Source organism: Podarcis gaigeae (genome assembly GCF_964106915.1).
Source record: "Podarcis gaigeae genome assembly, chromosome: 5".
NCBI classification, from domain to species: domain Eukaryota; kingdom Metazoa; phylum Chordata; class Lepidosauria; order Squamata; family Lacertidae; genus Podarcis; species Podarcis gaigeae.
The window spans coordinates 91,027,373-91,049,237 of record NC_139681.1 but is presented as its reverse complement, the minus strand read 5'-3'; the positions used below and the strand labels follow the sequence as shown (position 1 = coordinate 91,049,237).

At 44.8% G+C, this 21,865-nt stretch overlaps 1 protein-coding gene across 8 annotated transcripts in view; it reads right to left on the bottom strand.

The window, feature by feature from the left end:
• The window catches only part of FXR1 (FMR1 autosomal homolog 1), a 33,168-nt gene extending 27,778 nt beyond the window's left edge, over positions 1–5,390 (bottom strand). For 2 of the 8 annotated variants that reach the window (XR_014564356.1, XM_083739512.1), the window contains exon 1: positions 4,510–4,939. Coding sequence is in view for 7 of the 8 variants with exons in the window: in XM_083739512.1 (XP_083595638.1) it covers positions 4,510–4,560 (51 nt within the window). In the remaining variant the exon portion in view is untranslated. Of the gene's footprint in view, positions 1–4,509; positions 4,952–4,990 lie in introns of those variants that run through there. The other 6 variants (XM_083739510.1, XM_083739514.1, XM_083739509.1 and 3 more) reach the window with 5 other exon arrangements.
• Between the last annotated feature and the right edge of the window lie 16,475 nt (positions 5,391–21,865).

The window sequence follows — 21,865 nt, the reverse complement described above, 5'->3', positions numbered from 1 at the left end:
AGGGAAATCCAGCTCTTCCAAGAAAGGCAGAGTCTGGATGCTATCAATTGCTTTGTTGGAAACCATGTTTTCCTGGGAGTACAGTTCTTAATAGTGCTCTGCCCATCACTTTATCTCCCAACAAGGTTTTCAGCGGTGCAGTTTTCCTGCCTGTTGGTCCAAAGGCTGTCTTCATGCCTTCAAAATTACATCTTGTGATGCTTGCCACACTAAGAAAGGCAAGAATTGCTAAATAATGTGCCAATATAAAAACACTACTAAATGTAATTTTCTGGAAACAGAGTAAAATATTCCCCAAGGATCTCAGTAGCTTGTAAATGATTATAAACTGACCACTGTACACAGAGGAAAAACCTGAAAAGTGCTGATATTCAATCTGACTTTGGAAGGGTACATAAGAAAAGCCTTGCTGGATTATATCAGAGGCCTTTCTAGTCCAGCGCTGCTTCCCACAATGATCAACCAAATGCCTATGGAAAGTCCACAAGATGGATGTTGAGGGCAACAGCCCGCTATTGCAATTGTTCAACAGCAACTGGTATACTGGAGGCAGTATACAGACATAACTAGTAGTCACTGAAAGGCTTAACCTCACTAGAATTTGGCCAGTCCCATTTTAAATCCTTCTTAAATTGAAGTTGATGCTAGTGTTTCCAGTCAATTTTAACAATAGTAGCACCACAGAGATTTCAGTGTGCAGGCATACTAATTCATGAAAGTACCAATGGCAGTGTCAGAAACTCATATATATAAGCTAGGCACCAAATGGCTCCTTAAACTAGGGTTAAAGTTGCCAACAAGGATTGCCTAGTTGCCATTTTTGGAGCAGACAGCTCAAAAGTCATATTTTGCAATACGACTTTTTGGTTCCTAAAGCTCATTCTGACTGTGAAGATAAAACAGGCTTCCTCAACCCCGGCCCTCCAGATGTTTTTGAGACTACAATTCCCATCATCCCTGACCATTGCTCCTGCTAGCTAGGGATCATGGGAGTTGTACGCCAAAAACATCTGGAGGGCCGAGGTTGAGGAAATCTGAGATAAACTATAACTGACAGAATTCTACAGGACGTTTTCCTAGTGTATGGAAGCAGTCCAGATCCGAGGATCCCCCAGGCATGCACCTCCAGATGGTGGAGACGTCAGGCGCCATCCTGGCATCTTCACTTGGTTGCAAGTGGTTGATAGCAGGTGCAAAATGCGTCTGGCACCTGGTGAGTTTCGAATGCTGGTGCCAAGTTATTGCTAAAGGGTTTCTAAAGCTAGCTTCAATTTGAAATCAAAAGTACCTGCATCAACTGAAAAAGTCAGCTTTTTTTTAATAACTGGAGACCAGTCCACACCAGATTAAAAATAAATAAATAGCAACCATCTTTAACTGGAAATAAATAACTGTTGATAGCTTCCATATCCATAAACTATATTTCTGGTTATTTATTCATTGTTATAACAAGTGGGAAACTTGTGATATGAAGTATCAGATGTTGTCAGATCCCCCAATTCTCATCACTCCAGCCAGCATGACCAAAGGTCAGGGATGATGGGGGATGTGGTCCAGTAACACCTGAATAGCCACAGGTTTCACAGCCATGTATTAGGTCATGAACAAATCAAGCCCCATATGGCAGCTTACTAATAACGGATATATTTTTTAAAAATCATCCATCTGAGCGCTCTGAAGCAATTATTGTCCAACAGGTATTGTTGGACTACAAATCTCATTGTCTCCAATTACTGGCACACTGACTAGGGCTGATGGGAGTCAGGAATCTAACAATATTTAAAGAGCTACAAGTTGCCCATCCCTGTTGTAGATAAGCATGCTGGGTGAGGGAATCTTAACTAGCCATAATTTTGAAACAAGAATCTAAAAGCAAGTATAGTCACATGGATTTTGCATTCTGTCAATATATCCTCCCCGAGTTATTCAGGAAATTAAAACAGGATGGCCTGCATTCAAATGGAGGATTTGGAATTATTTTTGTGTCAGTCACTCTCTCTCTCTCTCTCTCTATATATATATATAGTCACTAGCCAATATACGGTAAATCACAAAAAAGTAATCCAAGAGTAAGTTAAACATTTCCAGATTTGCCAACTATCAAAATTGTAAGCTCTCCAATTCTTACACAGCCTATCAATATCCGGAACCTTTTCAACTTGGATCCCAGGCCCACCTATAGGCAAAGGGCTACTTACAACAGTAGCTAACAACTCCACAAATGCTAAAATGCGATGTCTTAAATGCCCTGGAAATCCTGGCTTTACATTAGCAGCAACTAGGCCCAAGCAATGTTCAATTTTAAAATGGTGCTGTGATCCATGATAATAACCATATATGCCTGGTATGTGACTGCCTGAAGCAATTATCACTGATTAAATTCAGTCTCAGTGAGACCTTGTATTACTTTTACCACCAACGAGTTCCAACTATTATTGCCAGTAGGTTGGTTTTATTTAAATCACAGACTTACCATTCTGAAAACAACATTTTCCTCCTCCTTCCATCTGCACACATGAAAAAGCAGAATAGAAAACTGACTTCTTCAAAAATAAACGCTTGTGCTAGCTGAGCAAGGAAGCTTCAAGGCCAAACGGATTCAGCAAAGTATAAACATAATTTCATCACATGTACATACTGAAGTTGAACAAAATTTTCAAAATGCTGAATGAAAAACTTTCACTTAACATGGCACTAAACTTGAACATTTTAACCTTCTTACATATAAACTAATGTTGTCAAATCACATCTCTCATCAAGCCTGCAATTGCTGTCTTTGAAAAGTCATCCACGTATCACAAAAACAAATTCCAAATTTTTACTATGACTTTGCATTTGAAGATATCTTAAGATATGGCTTTCAACACTCCTGGAGTCACAAAACTAAAGTATGGCACAGGTATGTTGCACAAGGTCGTAAAGAAATAAAATGGCAGGCAAAATACTTCTCAGAAATTCCTGACACCACTAACCAGTAAAAAGGCCCTACTGAGAAAATATATAAATTTTAGAACAAATGAACTGCCTATATTCTGATATATTTGTAAAGCTTATACAAGACTTTAAATTTCTTTATTCCACAGATGAAGAGTAGGATCCATGTTCATAAGTATATGAATTCAAGTACAAAATACAAATGTGGTGTAATTAGTTTCAAAACTTTATTACAAGGGAGTCCCCCTCACCTTAAGTTTTACAAAATTGCCATTGGTATTGCATGGAATGTCAACTAGCAACAAACTTTAAATTCCCATCACATTTACATGAGTTATACTTGCCACAACACCCACCCAAAACACAGACATAGTGAATAGTTTTGCTGTAAATAGCATACATTTATGATTGAGTATAAATAAAACTTTCACAGTGCACAGATAAAACTAATTCACAATGCTGGCTCCTATCAGTGCTCCTGTAGAGGAACAGAGGCCTCACGCCATAAAAAGGTCTAGGATTTTCAAGCATCCAAGGCTTGGCTTAGGGAGAAAGACTGACAGCAACAGCTGAGAGTATCCTGTATTGATCCTGTAACATCCTGGCATACCAGAGAGGGTGGCAGTGAAGAAAGCTTTCTGGTGACATAAATAAACTCAAGAGTCTGTAAAAGTATTACGGTTGTCGAGCATTCCTAACTTTATGAAGGAGTAGCTTATTTAAAACAGAGTAACCTGCATTTTGGGTGAAGAATCCCACACCTTTCAACCTACCTCTAGCTTGCACAAATGTTCTCTAAAACCCAAACCACAGCAGTGGGTCTACTTATCACCAGAGGTGTGACTCCATGCTCCCTGACCTGAATCTAATATTAGTAAAGGGATATAAAATGTATTTTGACTCAGAGCAGAGGGCACCCCCACACCCTTCACAAGTGACTCATAACACCCCAACCCCACCCCACCCGTGACCTACTTGGGGCACTGAACACACCACTGTCAAATAAAATTCAGAAGCTCCCTTTCCCACCCCCTTTTATCAAGGTAACAAGGCCAAAAACAAAAAAAGGGCCTTCCAACACAAAACCCTCTAAAAGAGGTTTCTCAAGGTGCTTCACAAAGTCAGCCCTGGCCTGCCCTGTCCCGGGAAACGAAGGGAAGCCCCTTCCGCACGTTACACCGCTTTCCAGGAGTGTCCAAAACCAAAAAGCGTTACCTCAACACTGCGGGAACACGGAACGCACCCAGAACTTGGGCTCTCCCCACGACCTCTCCCCTCACCCGTGTCCCACCCACAAGCCCCTCCCCAAAAGCCACACACCACACCGCCCCGCACCCCTCGCCTCACACACCTTTTATCCTCCCCACCCGCCCACCCAAAAAAAGAAACCGCTCAACCTTCCACTGTCTGCCCGCTCCGGCCTGGGCCAAAGGCTCCCCCGCTCCGAGGGTGGCTGCCGAGGGCCGCCCTTCCGCCCACCCCTCCGGCCCCAACCCCGCAGTAACGGGCCGTCCCCCGTCCCCCCGCCGAGGCCGCTCCTCCCCGGGCTCCCGGCGGCGAGAGGGCGAGGCGTACCTTGTAAAAGGCCCCGTTGGAGCCGCGCACTTCCACCGTCAGCTCCTCCATGTTGGGGCCGCAAAGGACGCCGGGACGGGCTTCTAGAAACTATCTCCACCTGAGGGGGAGAGAGAGAGGGCGAGAGACTGGAGGGAGGGGAAAGAAGGAGGGACGGGGCGCCCTCGGGGCTTTCCCCCCTTCCTCACACCCGACGCAGGCCCAGGGCCGAGGGAGGAGCGGAGCAGGCGGGAGGAGGAGGAGGGCAAGGGGCGGGCGGCGCCGCCCTCGAGTCTCAGCCGCCGGCGACTCACGGAGGCGGAGGGATCTCCGCTCCCTCAGGCCTCAACGCCCCCACCTCCGCCGCCTCGCGCGCGCCTCAAGGGCGGGCGACGCCTCCTCAGGCCGCGAAACGGGAGAAACAAGATGGGGGACGAGGGCTCGTTTTCCTTGCTCCCTTGGAGAGGCGGGAGACGGGCGTTTCGTTTTTATTTTATGCTACCTTTCCTATTAAGCGGGGGTTGCACCGCCTCGTCCTCCTCCTTCTCACGACGTCCTTGTCCCGCTTCTTCGCGCACACGCGCGGGAGAAACGCCGCCTCACGCGAACGGTTTGCTCCAGGAAAGCCCTCGCAGGCGGGGGCGGCGTGTGGGGGGAAAAAAAACGCTGTTTAAAGGCGCCTTGAATCAAATCCGAAGGGGGGAACAAGGGTGGGATCCGCGCGCCCACATCTATAGAGGCGAGACCTCGGCGCATTCGCTGGCCCCGTGACGGGAGATAAGCTGCGTTCAGACGTGCAGGCAGAGGTGCTACCTGTCCCCGCGCGCTGGTGGGCCGTGGGAGTTGCCGCCGGCCGCAGCGAGAAAGCGCGAGCGCGCAAACACGCCAAGCTGAGGGCAGAGTCGCCCTAGACACGCAAGATTAAAGAGTCGTTGGCCACCTGCAAAGGTCTCTAGGCCAGTCCCGTGTTTCCCCGCGCACAGAGACCAGAGGTTCACCAACCGGACATGGAGGCAAGAGCCCCAAACCTGAATGTAATCTGGGTGTAAAGCCAGGGGGGAAAGCGGGGCGGGGTCCGGATCCAGCTGACTTGCTTTTCAATGATAGTGTTCCCTTGTTTGTTTTCGCTGAACGCACCTGAGATCAGCGACCAAATCCATCGCAATGTTTGCATACATGCACTTTGCGACTGCAAGGGGGGCGTTGTACTCCATACTCTGCCACGAAACTCTGAAACTTCTTTAATAAGAGGCTCTCGGAAGCATCTTGGCAGCCTTTTGCGGAGATCACTCTGCCTGGCCATACTAATGTGCACGCAGAAATAATCTAAAACCTGCAAATAATTAAACCGACATAAACCAAAATGCCATCAGAATAATTCAAGTAAAACTGAAAAGCTTGAGAGAAGAAAAGCATTGAGGGAGAGTGGCATTGAACCCCACGGAGTACGTGCTGCTTTTTTTAACCACACAGTAGAGTTGTTCCTGGTGCAGTAGTAGTGGGAAAGGCCAACATTATAATAAAAAATAGAAGAATATTTGCTGCAGTAAGGCCCACTGTTACTTTCGTACTGGTTTTCTTCCCTGCCGTTCACTATGATGCAATGGTGGGCACAAGAAATATTTTTGAAGTGTGTTAAAAGTGAACCAAAACATTTATTTGTCTTCTTTCTAGACCACCCATAAGAGATTCTTAAAAAGAATCTAGATAAAAACAGGCCTATAATGCTATTATCAGGGACAATGAAAAACTAATTAGGTAACTTAATGCTTAATTTAAAGGTGGGGGACTATGTTGCAGGTAGTTCTTTGCAAACTATGGTAGATTGTCCCCAGTGGAAATGCATACAGGTTGCACCTAGACATACAGTACAACAGAAAAGCTACTCTTCCTTTGAAAATACAAAAGCCATAAGATTTGAAAATTGCTAAGATTCTGCTAATTTAAAAAGAAATTGACAGAGCCACCAGAAGCACCCACAAGGCTATATTTGGAATATTATTCATGCTTCTGGACCGATAATGATAAGGCTTACCTTGGCGTGCTGCAATCTACATGTGAATTTGCCTGATTAAAGTTGTTTGTGCTGGAAATATAAATGCCGGAGTGTTTAGGAGGCAAGGTGTATTTCACAGGCTGATGTGGAGGGCCAGTTACTGCTGCAGGGAAAAAATTAAAACATTTTGAGGGGACTGGGCTAAGGAAGGAGCAACACAGAACAATTGAAGCTTGAAATGTTGATTATACCAAATCCTTTTTAAGTTTACATGATTAATGTACATGTGACTGAATGTGACTCAGTAGACTGATGCACAACACTCTTTGCCTGAAATAATAGGATTTAAGTCAACAAGCAGCCTGATTCTCAGGGTTCTCAGACATGCTCTCACCCATGTTCTGCCTAAAAGGAGCAAGGCCTACCCCTTTCCAAAGAATTTCCATAGATTTAAGCAGGCTGGTAGGGAAAGGATTGTTTCAGCATGCATCTGGAATGCTTCTTGGAACCCATAGATTGGTTTCAGTGGGATGAAATAATTTTAAAGCGGCATTATTGTTGACAACCAGTCAACAGCCATTTGTGGGACTGAGAAGCAACACGGGGCAGTAATATACCTAAAATGGCCAATGGTGCACATACGCTTGTACATGTCTGGATATCTATGGGTTATTCAATGTTTGGACCTGGTTCACACATGCACAAATATTTCATGATTTCTAATCTCCAGTAATGTGAAGCACTAGTAAAAAAACAACAACTCTAATCATCTGCATCCTTAATCACAGAATAAGGAGCAGAAAATGCATTAGTGATCGTGGTGTTATAGCCGCAATAAAAATTAAGCACCAAGACTGCTCTGTTTATAAACTAAACTGAATTTGCCCTGCTGTCAGTTTATAAACTAAACTGAATTTGCCCCAGGTCATCTGCCAACAAAGTTATAAATTGTATTCTCCAATTCCACTGGGTTTCTTTTGCATCCTTTGAGCTCTGAGGTTTCTGAGGTTAGAGTCTGCTCCAAACTGCAATTTGTACCACATTCCATAATAATCCTAGCTAACTGGGTTTTCAGCCTTTCTCCGAAACACTGGGATTTCCCCTCCCCCTGCTGGGTAGAATTGGTACTTCCAAGCAAAAGTCTTTTTCCAGCATGGGAAATGTTAGTGAAGACTGTAGGAGAGAAATGGCCGAGTGTTAGATGCTGAATACATTAAAACGTTATTAATAAAACTGGGCTAGTAGGAGACTAATGAGAGGAGGGAGAAAAGAGACATGAGAAGGCAGAAATGAGATGGACAATGAATAATAGAAAGGACAAAAGAGAATACAGGGCAGTGCAAGAGAAAAAAGAGCTGAAAATATATTTCTGTGTGCATGTTATATATGTGACAATCTTCCCTTTGAGAAAGGTCAGCATGATCCAGAGGCCTAGGAACTTTAGGGGCAAATCTTACAATTTCTGTGAACTTCCACGGCCACATCCGTAGTATGTATTTAAAGCACTACTTTCCCCAAGGAATCCTGGGAACTGTAGTGCTGAGAGTGGTTAGGAACTGCCACTCACAAAGCTATAATTCCTAGCACCCTTAACACGCTATCGTTCCCAGGATTCTTGGGTGCGGGGGGGGGGGGGACTATGGCTGTTAAAGTGGTATAAAGACTCAGCTATACAGCTGCAAATGAAACGTTTGAAGTGCAATATACAATGTGACACTAGATCAGGGGTTGTCAGCCTGGTCCCTACTGCTCACTAGTGGGTGTTTCAGGATTCTAGGTGGGCGGTAGGGGGTTCTACGGCACAAGCTGAATCCTTCCATTGAGCACTGGTGGGCGGTAAGGAAATTTTACCATCAGGAAAGATGCATTTCAGGCTCAGTTTCCCAACTGTAAAATATGAAGTGTAGAGGTGGACTTCATAGGGCTGTTCCCGTGTTGGTTTCTACAGCAGACCATAAAGATAAGGCACCATACTTTGCAGTTGGAGAGTGACCATTCACATTGGAGTAATTTTAGTAATACAATAGGCATTGTTATGACAACTACCCTGGGATTTGTTAATTTTTTTAAAGAGCAGTATATAAATAAACAAATGATGGAGCATAAAATGATGTATGAGGGTCTCCTTTGTCCAGAGAAGGACAAAAGCAATTATGTTTCTCCCCACATGTCTGCTTCTTTAGAGAGCAGTCACTGTTTTGTAAAATTTGCTGATTCATATTCCACGTTTTTGGAACATACATTTAAAGCACCCCACCCCAAAAGAATCCGGAGAACTATAGTTTACACCTCACAGAGCTATAATTTTCAGCACCCTTAACGTACCTTTACACTTCCTATGATCCTTTGGGGGAAATTACTTTACAAAAGTCTTTAAATGTATGGCATGTTTTCAACCTGATATGGTGGACCTGTGCATCAGCTGCACTACATCAAATGATGGGAGTTCACATGACTTAATATTCCTCCTAAAAATAATAATCCCAAATAATCCCTCTGCATAGATAACTATCATGGAAGACAGTTCTAGCCTATCCTTCCCCCAAAATTGAATTACCACAGGGCAATGGAGGCTTGCCCACCCCTTACCTTTCAAGCATTTGGAGCTGGAGTAAAGGGTAATGTGTACACAGTCTTGGGCACCAAGTAATATTTTGTGAGATTACCTCCTACACTTCATATTTAGCAGATGAAGAACTGAGGCTGAAAGAGTGGATGACTCGTTCAAAGCTACCAAGGAAGACCATACAAATGAGAGTTTTGCCATCGTTCAGCCATCCAGACACAGAGGTTCACCTCTGAGGGCCTTCTGGAGGTTCCCAGAGCCAGTGTGGTGTAGTGGTTAAGAGCGGTAGACTCGTAATCTGGTGAACCGGGTTTGATTCCCTGCTCCTCCACATGCAGCTGCTGGGTGACCTTGGGCTAGTCACACTTCTTGAACATTTCTCAGCCTCACTCACCTCACAGAGTGCTTGTTGTGGGCGAGGAAGGGAAAGGAGATTGTTAGCCGCTTTGAGACTCCTAGGGTAGTGATAAAGCGGGATATCAAATCCAAACTCCTCCTCCTCCTCCTCTTCTTCTTCTTCTTCTTCTTCCTCCTTCACCGTGAGAAGTAAAGTTACAAGGAACCAGACAGAAGGCCTTCTTGGTAGTGGCACCGACCCTGTGGAACACCCTCCCATCAGATTTCAAACAGATAAACAACTATATAACTTTCCAAAGACATCTGATATTGGGAAGCTTTTAATTTTTGATATCTCATGTTGCAGGCTTCCCAGGGTGATTGGAACAACACAGTCAGATGGGTGGAGTATAACTAATCTATTATTATTATACTGTATCCAATAATGTGTCCTCTGGACCACACCAATATAAACTGAGGACAAAGGATAACTTTGACAAACAAAAGTCAAGATAATGTATCCATATCTAGGGCTTCATAATAATCCTCAAGAACCCTACAAATATACCTGTTGAGAAGCAATTTGGAAATCTCCACACATGTTTAAGTCTGAATTACAGGTGCAGCAAGGGCCACGTCCTGCTGTAATTTAAAATGTTCCCTAAGTCAGTCTCTGCTTTATATATATATATTTAAAACCCTGTATTTTTGTTAGATCAATTCTGCTTCTTTTACCCAATTTAAACTACCTCAGCCTTTAATGGGAATTTTCCCCCAACTTCCTTTTTTTTTTTTTGGTAAAACTTTATTATGTTTCATTGCCCCCCTTCTTTTGAACATTGGTTCTCAGAAAGCTCTGTGTGAAATTTTTAGAAGGTTTTTAAACATTGGTGAAGATAGATGCATATATTGAACTCAAAGGACCTTATTTTAAAAGAAATTTGCCAGATACCCAGACCTCTGGTTGGTGATGCTCATTCAAGGATACAGAATCCATCAGCCACATTATTATTTCTACATCTGAACTTTTTTTTTTTAATGTAGCAGATAGACTTGAAACTTACAGGGTCATTTGCCCAGCATGTAATGGAATGTCCTGAGTTATAGATTCTAATTAGCTCGACCATCTTCAATAGGCTTGTACCACCAGCGCTGTCTTACCGATTTCCACTTGGCTTTATCTGTTTCTTCTTTGTTACAGCTGCAACCTGATCTTATCAATCCTTTGATAAGAAATATTTCAATTACCCCAGGGAGAAGCTTTCAGCATTATGAAGCATTGATGTCTTCCCCATTTGTTCTTCTGTTGAAGAGCACTTCAAAAGAAGAGTTTCAGGGGAAGTAATCTGATAAAATTAGGATAAAGTCTTGTGGACTTTCACTGCTGATCCTCTCTCACACACAGTCCGCCTGTAATCTGAGCTGAAAAATCTGCCAACTCACTTACAGTAAGGGCTCTGCGTTCCTTTAACTGTAGAAAAAATGTGTACCTTAGAACTTGGAGGGAAACTATATGTTACATGCCTGTTTTGTGAGGTTGTGGGGGGGGGTTAAATGAAAAAGAATTAGAAAGCTGACATTTTGGACAGGACAGAGCAGTTGCAAGGGAGGAAGTGCTTAACCCTTTTCTCAGCAGCCATATTCCCCCTTTCAAAACCACACCTGCCCCAAGTTGCCCCACAGTGGAGAGGTGCGTGTCACTACCCTTTTGGATAAACAAAATATGATGTTCCGCTCAAAATTGCAGGCTTCTGAGACTACATTTAAAAAAATAAAAACCTGGAACATATTGCTATAAATTGGAGGGGGGCAGTGGATGAATCCCAAACCAGAATTAAGATTGCCGGAAGAAATATCAACAACCTCAGATATTCAGATGACACTACCTTGATGGCAGAAAGTGAGGAGGAATTAAAGAACCTTTTAATGAAAGTGAAAGGGGAGAGCGCAAGATACGGTCTGAAGCACAACATCAAAAAAACTAAGATCATGGCCACTGGTCCCATCTCCTCCTGGCAAATGGAAGGGGAAGAAATGGGGGCAGTGAGAGATTTTACTTTCTTGGGTTCCATGATCACTGCAGATGGTGACAGCAGTCAAGAAATTAAAAGACACCCGCTTCTTGGGAGAAAAGCAATGACAAACCTAGACAGCATCTTAAAAAGCAGAGACAGCACCTTGCCGACAAAGGTCTGTATAGTTAAAGCTGGAGGAGACTCTTGAGAGTCCCATGGACTGCAAGAAGATCAAACCTATCTACTTAGAAGGAAATCAGTCCTGAGTGTTCACTGGAAGGACGGATCCTAAAGCTGAGGCTCCAATACTTTGGCCACCTCATGAGAAGAGAAGACTCCTTGGAAAAGACCCTGATGCTGGGGAAGATGGAGGACACAAGGAGAAGGGGACGAGAGAGGACCAGATGGTTGGACAGTGTTCTCGAAGCTACAAACATGAGTTTGACCAAACTGCAGGAGGCAGTGGAAGACAGGAGTGCCTGGCGTGCTTTGGTCCATGGGGTCACGAAGAGTCGGACACGATTAAACAACTAAACAACAAGAAGAAGGATCCCATAAATTATTGGGTGCCAAATCCTCCACATAATTCCTGGATTTAGTAAAAGTTAGAAATAATCAAGGTTTGGTTAAACTGTGCCAAACTCTGCTGGATTTCTGACAAGAAGAGCTGTTTGACAGTGGAACAGTCTCCCTCAGGAGGTTGTGGACACTCCTTCCTTGGAGGTTTCAAGCAGAGGTTGGATGGCCATCTGTCATGGATGCTTTAGTGCAGGCATAGGCAAACTCAGCCCTCAGGTTTGAGACTACAATTCCCATCATCCCTGGCCACTGGTCCTGTTAGCTATGGATGATGGGAGTTGTAGTCCCAAAACATCTGGAGGGCCGAGTTTGCCTTTGCCTGCTTTAGTGAGATTCTTGCATTGCAGAGGGTAGGACTAGATGACCATTGGGTTTCCTTCCAATTCTATGATTCGGCTTATCCTAAGAAGCCAGCCCAGCCTGGCATAGTTTGCTGAGTGTGGGAGGAACAAAGCTAATAATTTCCGAGCCCTGAACAGAGACTCTCAGGCCCACCCCCTCAAGGGAAAATGAGGAAAGCCTTTCCCTAATGTGACATGTAGCAGAAACAAAAAGCCAGAGTTTGAGGAGGGAGGGGCAGAATTGCAGTGGGCATTGAGGTAAGCAAACAGGAAAAAGTGTCAGTTTTTCAAGCTGGGGGGATAGGCAGAGCAGAGCAGTCTGCTGTAGGCTACAGAGAGGGTCAGACACAACGCTTGGGGTCTCTTGGAATCTGAGGCTGCAGCAATGGAAGGAACTGGTCTCTCTTGGGATGTGAATGCTCTGCTCTCCCTCCACCTACGTTCAGGTTGTGTACATGTGTAATTAAACCGTATATCACAAGGACACCACCATCTCTGCTGTGCCTCTTTGTTCTGAAAGGAAACACAGACCCTGGCACACACGCCTGGTACCCCTGGAATCTCATACTGCTTGGAGATTGGGGTGGTGCCTGGCTGAAGAGAAAGGTTTTTGCCTGGCACCTAAAGATATGTAACGAAGGCACCAGGTGAGCCTCCTTGCAGAGCCACAAGCAGGGAGCCACTGCAAAAAAGGACTCGTTTTTGTGTTGCCACCCTCTGGACTTCTCATGTAGGAACCACACAAAGAAGGGCATCAGGTGATTAGAAGAAGAAGAGTTTGGATTTGATATCCCGCTTTATCACTACCCGAAGGAGTCTCAAAGCGGCTAACATTCTCCTTTCCCTTCCTCCCCCACAACAAACACTCTGTGAGGTGAGTGAGGCTGAAAGACTTCAAAGAAGTGTGACTAGCCCAAGGTCACCCAGCAGCTGCATGTGGAGGAGCGGAGACGCAAACCCGGTTCACCAGATTACGAGTCTACCGCTCTTAACCACTACACCACACTGGTGGAGGGTACCTTACACTCTGATCCACATCATACATTTAATAAACTATGTAATGGAAGCCTGCGTGATTTGACCCCTGGGTCACTGGGTTTTTTTGGGGGGACAGAACTTTAAAAATAATGGTTGTTCCAGCTAAATAGGGATGTTGTTGTTGACATCTGTCTCGAGAGACAATGGAGTGTACTTCCGGGGGTGGAAGAATCACAGCACCCACTGCAGCTGCATAGACTTGGTGACTCTTTACTGCTGCTTTCTGCATTGTTTTTAGCAGTACCGAAGTTACACACACACCCTCCCCAGGCAATGTGTATGAAGGTACTAAGCTGCCCAGTCAACAAGACTCCCCTTTTGGCATCGCTGATGAGGTCCAAAGGAGAGCAGAGCAATACATTTGGCTCCAGCCACTGGCGGAGGAAGAGGAGTGCAGGGGGAGTGCATCGCCCCCGGCAGCGCAATCCCGGTGGGGTGCCATCGCACCTGCCCCCCCCCACGCTGGGCACCACGCTCCACTGGCTCCAGCTTGGCTGCATGAGTTGGCAGAAGGAGACGTACAAGGCACCATCCAACTGCTTTAGGGATTCCACTCTGGATTTGTACGATTTTCTCCTTAGCCACTTCTTCTGCCGAGGATATCTTGCAAGTCAGCGGAGGTTTTGGATCAGAGTTTTCTTTCTCCTAGATGGGCTCCCTTCCCAATTTAAATGATAGGCTTGTCAACCAGTATAGATATATCCTAGAAAGAGCTTATTATAAAAAGGCGTTATCAAAGCAAAAGCAGAACGAAGGTCTGAAGACATATCTATAACAGCTATAGTAAGCAATGGCAATAGTTAGAAGCAATAAACATTTTGTTCATAATCACCAGGATCACAGTGTTGATAACCCCTTAATTCCTGCATGATCCTGAGTTTATGCTATGTTAACCCTGAAATTTCAAACTCAATGAATATAGTTGAGAAAATATCAAAAGCATTTTACATGTCTCCTGTACAAAAATGTTTTCGAAAAAATCCTTAAAATAATTCCATTACATTTGAAGTCCCAAGTTTTGTTTGTCCTGTTTCCCTTCTATAAAACTTGTTCTGTTGCCTAGAACATTGTTAAGAGGGTAGCATCTAATTATGCTTTCTCAGTTTGGTTTCCTCTTCGGATTAAGAAGAAGAAGAAGCTTCAACTGCTGTTGCTTTTGCATCTTCTTCAGTAGCTTTCCCTTATATTAGTAAATGATGACTGCCAGTTCACGCGTCTTCTTTTCCTTTTTAAGCTTTCATAACGTTTCACAGACGTGTCTTGAAATGGAATCCCTCATTATTGTCTCTATCTTGCAAATTAATTTGTTGCAGCATTTGAAGTTCTAAATGTCTCTTGAAAAAAGGCTGGAACATACAATCCAACAATCTACTCATGATGAGAGTTATAAATGTAAAGAAGATAATCTTTCAGTGGCATGAAAATCCTGTCATTCTTGCTTTACTGTTTTTAAGCTTTGTATAATGCTCTCACTGTGTGTGTGTGTGTGTGTGTGTGTGTGTGTGTGTGTCTTTCTCCTCCTTCCAGGAAGTTTCACTTCTCCCTAATTCCATAATACTGGGAAGGGCAGAATGGCATCCACAAAGATCGGAAGAAGTAAACAAGGTTGCATACATACAACATTTTATTTTAAAATCAAGACAGACTGAGTACTTCGGGGGATTTTTTTTAAGTAGTCAACATGAAATCAAGATTTACAGCATCTCTTTTGCCAGTGAAAAACATCTCTTGAGAAACTGGTTTCATTCTGAAAATAAAAGTGCATTGCAGATTGAGTCTGCATTACCCTGCTGTGTGTCCTTTTGAAAACATATGTAGGTGGACCCAGCAATGAGGGATTTATCTACACCTACGCATTGACGTGGGGACGCGGGTGGCGCTGTGGGTAAAACCTCAGTGCCTAGGACTTGCCGATCGTATGGTCGGCGGTTTGAATCCCTGCGGCGGGGTGAGCTCCCGTCTTTCGGTCCCAGCTCCTGCCCACCTAGCAGTTCGAAAGCACCCCTAAGTGCAAGTAGATAAATAGGTATCGCTTTATAGCGGGAAGGTAAACGGCGTTTCCGTGTGCTGCGCTGGTGCTGGCTCACCAGAGCAGCTTTGTCACGCTGGCCACGTGACCCGGAAGTGTCTTCGGACAGCGCTGGCTCCCGGCCTCTTAAGTGAGATGGGCGCACAACCCTAGAGTTGGACATGCCTGGCCCGTACGGGTAGGGGTACCTTTACCTTTACCTTACCCAATGACGTAAGTGGGCGTATTTCAATATTGGAATTGCTACTTCCTTCTTCATTCAGCTGAGGCATGTGCAGGGAGGAAAAGGCATGGATAACCTAATCAAGGGGAGTTTCCAAGTGCACCCAGGATCTAGAAATCAAGACCGAAAGCAGCGCCATGAGGATGAAGGATTTTTAGCTACATTTTTGTGCTACACAGTTGAGTGTGTACACATCCCAGAGGAGAAAGAGGACTACTAAGTCTTGCATTGACAACAGAACAACACCATTCTCCTGGGCCAGGGCAAGCAATGAATACGCCACATTCCACATGCCACAAGGAATTTGTTCTATCATACAGGAAACTGAGGCTTGGTGGGTGCCTCTGCCAATACTATTCAGAGGGTTCCTGTCGTGCCAGAAGCATGTATGGCATCTGAAATATACTCAGAGTCGAGAGTGGATTTCATGCTCTTTATTCAGCTCATAGTGGTGAGGTGGAATGAAAGTCCCCCCCCCAAAAAAGTATCTGCTTTATATACATTATTTACACAATGGGCTGCACATGATTGGCTAATTCCGGAATTCTCCTGTAGGCCAATCAGGTTGTGGATTCACTTCCACCTGGAGCTGGATTGGGTGGCTCCTGCAGACCAATCATACTGCTGCATTGTTCTAGGACCAATCAGGCTGCTGCATTCTGAATCCTATTGTTCTAGGACCAATCAGACTGCTGCATTTTGGATCCTATTGTTCTAGGACCAATCAGACTGCTGCATTTTGGATCCTATTCAGCTCAGTACATAACAGCATCTCATGCAGATTCCTGCATTCTTGATTCCCCATGCAAGCTCAACACATGGCCACAGAATCTTCTGCAATGTGGATGCAGAGTGTTCTGAGCTGTGTTTTTAGTGCACACAGGGTCAACCATGCCTTTCCCTCACGGTCCCTCATTTCTCGTCTTGTCAGGGCAGCTGCAGGTAACTCAGATGTAAGAGAACGACACCCTGCATATTCCCAATAAGGGTGCCAAGTTCAAAGCCAAATAAAAAAATAAATTTTCTGTGAAGTCTCCCAATGCTACAGTCTCTCCTGTCTCCTTTTCCTTCCATTCTTGGCCCTTTTGCCTGGAATCCTGATCAACTACAGCAAGTTGGGTCATGGAGAGACCATCAGGGCCAGATCAGAAACAGACAAAAGACACCACCCCTTGCATAGAAGTGAACCAGGATGACAGCTGACTCTTACTTCAACCCTGGCAATGAGACAACAACCTCCACTGCACCTGAGGGAAGCAGCCTAGCTATGGCCTGGGCAGGCTTTGCAGCCCACACAGCTCTGTCCCTCCAAAAAAGATGTCTGAGGTGGCTAACTCACTCCGCCTCAGGATTGCTCTGTCTCACGACCCATGGATTGGATTACTATAATGCACTCCACATGGGGCTGAAATCTGACGGTAATTGGAGAATGCTGCAGCTACATCCCAGATGGAGACGGCCTGTTTGTACACATGTAACACCAGTTGTGAAAGAATTGCACAGGCTGTCAAAATGCTACAGAGCCCATTCTTGTACTAGCTGGAAGTCCTAAACAACATGGGGCCTGGTTACCTGCGAGAATGCCTGCTCCCCTATAAAGGAGCCTGCACAAACAGATCAGCCAGGAGATCTCAGCAGTGCAACCTTTTCCTGAAGTTCAACCTTTTTCTGAAGCCACACAGACGAGAACCTCCTCAGATGGGACTCCCCAGCTTTGGAACTCCTTCCCCTTTGCGATACAACTGGTGCCAATAATAGCAAGAATAAATTTATTATTTATATGCCACCCAGCCACTCTGGGCAGCTCCCAGCAAAGTATTAAAAACGCAAGAAAACATCAACCATTAATGACTTCCCTGAACAGTGCTGCCTTCAGATGTCTTCTAAAACTCAAATACGTGTTTTATCTGTTTGGCATAGGATGGGAAGGCGTTCCTCAGGGCGGGTGCCAATACTGAGAAGGCCTGATGCTGCTGAATTTCTAGTACCAGTTAAAGACCTGATTATTTGTTGAGGCTTTTCCTGGAGTTTACTGTCCAACTGGAGCACTCTGGTCGTGATCTGCCTGCTTTAAGTGGCTGTTTATATATTTTATTTATGCTTTAACTAGTAACCTGAACTGGAAGTTCCTTTGGCAATGAATGGCAAGGTAAAAATGTTTTATATACATAACTATAGAGCTGACTCAACTGGCAGCCCCTGGCCCCATGGACACTTCCTCTCCCACTTTATCGTTGTTCAGATGCTCCAGAACTGAGCCACAGAATTTAAAACCAATCTGAGGACAAAGCATTTTTTTCCTGTTATTCCAGATTTTGACCAAAAATGCATCAACATTAAAAATTGAATATTAGCAAGCATAGGGTTAAATGCTGGCCAGTTTAAAACAATCTCTTATGGAGCTCAAAACACCTCCCGTGTGTGTGTGTGTGTGTGTGTGTGTGTGTGTGTGTATCTATCACTCACACACACACTTTTTATTTTATTAATGGGCATTTGAATTAATCGGGGAAACATTTCTCCCTTCCCCACTAATATTTCATTCTGCTGCTGCCACCTAGGGCATGTTCAGCAATGTATTATGTTTACAAGACAATTTGCAGCTGCAAACTGGGATAAAATATATATTAAGCACAACATAAATAAAGCTTCCACAATAAAATCAAAGTTTAAAAGTTCTCACGATCTGCAATATTTCACAAGCATACATACATACATACATACATACATACCCGGGTTTCTCTTCAGATCATATAAATCTTTCACCTTTCACTAAATATTTCCGTGGAGAGGAACATACATACATACATAATGTTATTAGTATTCCACCTTTCCATAGTTAAAACCATGCTCAAGGCTGCTTACAACATGAAAAAATATATAGCTACAACATAACAAAAGCATTCATAAACAATAGATACAACATTAAAAAAATACACAACCAAACCGAACAATTTTCACATAAATCACAATAAGATCTAAAATAAAGATACAAAAAAATAATATCAACAGCCCCTCCCCGCCACACCAAAGCCTCTAGGCCAGTTGCTCCCAGTTGGCAGTCAGTGGACCTGGGGGGGGGGGTGTCTACATAATCCAGAGAGTCCATGGCACCATTCACATAACATAATCGCTTTTCAAAATGTAGGGGGTCCATGGCTTGGTTTTGAAAATCAAGGAGGTCCTCAATACTTAGCTAATTGGGAACCACTGCCCTTAATACTTCAGCCCACACATGCTTAACAGAATATAATCCATTCTCTTGCCATGAATTCCTTGCAAATGGAACTTTGGAGCTCTCCCAGACCCTGTAGGGTGTGATCCAAACGGCTTCCTTCTCACTGCTGGCTTATTCTTCCTCAAAGAAGGTCTCCTACAAACCTTGCTCCATAGGCTCATAGCCCAGCAAGAGAACAGAACTAACGTTTCATGCCTAGAGTCAAAGAAGCTTTGTCACCAGGTATTTCAATGTGCTTATTTCAAGTGGCAGTGTGACACAACAGGGCAAAAAGAACTGAGGCTTCGCTCTTAGGGGATTCTGCCTCCCAGTGGAGTAGCGTGGGGGGTGCAGGGGGGCCGGCCGCACCGGGCGCAACATCTGGGGGTTAGGGTTAGGGGGCGCAAATCCACGGGTTAGGGGGTGCAAATTACTTGCCTTGCCCCGGGTGCTGACAACCCACGCTACGCCACTGCTGCCTCCATATTCATATATTAATTGACTTAAGTTTATTTTTGCTGACGGATGGGGAGGATTGGTTATAAAAGGAATAAGGAGAACGTCCTTTCCCTCAGATACCAACTTTGAGCTGCATACATTTAAAGCTCATGTCTCCCCCGCAAAGGATCCTGGGAACTCCATCAAAGAATCATAGACTTGTAGAGTTGGAAAAAACCCTGAGGATCTAGTCCAGGGGTAGTCAACCTAAGGCCCGGGGGCCAGATGCAGCCCAATCACCTTCTCAATCCGGCCCTGGGGTGGTCCGGGAATCAGCGTGTTTTTACATGAGTAGAATGTGTGCTTTTATTTAAAATGCATCTCTGGGTTATTTGTGGGGAATTCGTTCATTCCCCCCCCCCCAAAAAAATATAGTCCGTACCACCACATGGTCTGAGGGACGGTGGACCGGCCCACAGCTGAAAAAGGTTGCTGACCCCTGATCTAGTTCAACACCCTGCAGTTCAGGAATATGCAGCTGTCTTATATGGGGATCGAACCTGCAACCTTGCCATTATCAGCACCATGCTCTAAAACCAACTGAGCTATCCAGGTGGCTCAACTTTAAATGGCAGCTCTGTAAGCGGTAAACTATAGTTCCCAACACCCTCAACATACTACAGTTCCCAGTATTCTTTGCGGGAAGCCATGTGCTTTGAATGTATGGTGTGGATGTGAACTAATAAATAAATGCCCAGTCAGATATACAAGTCTATTGATTGCCAACGGGGTATCTCAGTTGGTAGAGCACAAGACTCTTATTCTCAGGCTTGTGGGTTCAAGCCCCACATTGGGCAAAATATTCCTGCACTGGAGGGGGTTGGGCTAGATAACTCTCGTGGTCCCTTCCAACTCTACAATTCTGTGGTTCCACTCACCTCTCTCTTCCCACCTCCACTCTCTCTCACCCACCATATCTTCCAGCAGTAGCATTGCGGTATTTATTTTTATGCATTTGTGCGAATGCATTACCCTTCAACCAAAGAGCTCGAAGGCAACAAGTTGCTTAATAATAATAATAATAATAATAATTTATTATTTATACCCCGCCCATCTGGCTGGGCTTCCCCCAAAAAAATATTAAAATACTGTAATACATCAAACATTAAAAGCTTCCCTAAACAGGGCTGCTTTCAGATGTCTTCTAAAAGTCTTTGACATCTGGTGGGAGGGCGGTCCACAGGGAGGGCGCCACTACCGAGAAGGCCCTCCGCCTGGTTCCCTGTAACTTCGCTTCTCGCAGTGAGGGAACCGCCAGAAGGCCCTCGGTGCTGGACCTCAGTGTCCGGGTAGAATGATGGGGGTGGAGACGCTCCTTCAGATATACTGGACTGAGGCCCTTTAGATCAACAACAAAGAGCCCTGTGGCATCTTAAAGACCAACACTTTTTTATGACATAAGTTTTAATGGACTAGAGACAACTTCAGATCCCTTTGATTCCCCTCCTTCTTTTCTAGTCTTATGCCACCCGCAGACTCAGGGCCGTCGGTGGAAAATGTCCTCTGCCTCCCCCACCGCCCCGATCCCCAGCGTGATGGCGGCAATCAAGCAGGAAAACGTGCTGGCGGACATGCTCTCTGGCGTCGGGGCGCCAGGGAAGGCAGCCAGGGAAGGCTGTGCACCACCTTTTGCCAGGAAGCAGGAGGAAGAAGAAGAGTTTGGATTTGATATCCTGCTTTATCACTACCCGAAGGAGTCTCAAAGCGGCTAACATTCTTCTTTCCCTTCCTCCCCCACAACAAACACTCTGTGAAGTGAGTGAGGCTGAGAGACTTCAAAGAAGTGTGACTAGCCCAAGGTTACCCAGCAGCTGCATGTGGAGGAGCGGGGAAGCGAACCCAGTTCACCAGAATACAAGTCTACCGCTCTTAAACACTATACCACACTGACAACGATCCTGTCTTTAGCAGATGCAGAGCCTCTGCGGGGATTGCTCTCCTCCTGTGGAAGATTGGGAAGGAAGCTGCCAGCTATATAGTTGGCAGGGCACAGCTGGCAGGTGTGCAAGGAAAGGGGAGGCTGCTGGCAAAGCCGCGCCCCTGAGAGGATGGCACCCTGGCGCAGTGAACCACTAAGACCAATGGGAAAGACGGCTCTGCTCAGACTTCATCAGGCCTCCGTTCTGAAACATTTTTAAAACCAGGATTTATCCCTGGAATAATCCAAGTGAGATACTGATGAAACAGCAAGCGTCTCCAAGCATGTGCAGAGTGATTTTTCTCACACTGCTGAGCAATTGCAACTGGGGGGCTGTGAGGCTTCCAAGTTCCAGGGTAGAAGATGCGTAAGACACAGATTTGGCTAATCTAAACAGACCAGAATCCATCATATGTCTCATCCGTGGCCAAATAATGAATTAGATCAGTGGGAGGTGCTTTTTATTTTTATTTTTAAAATTTTTATTGGAAATTTTATTTACAACATAACATAAACCCCAATACAGAAATACAATAAACATAGCATACAACAATACAAACAACCAAATAAAAGACTTCCTTTATCCTGTATCTGGCCTCCTTAATGACTTCTTATAAGCTG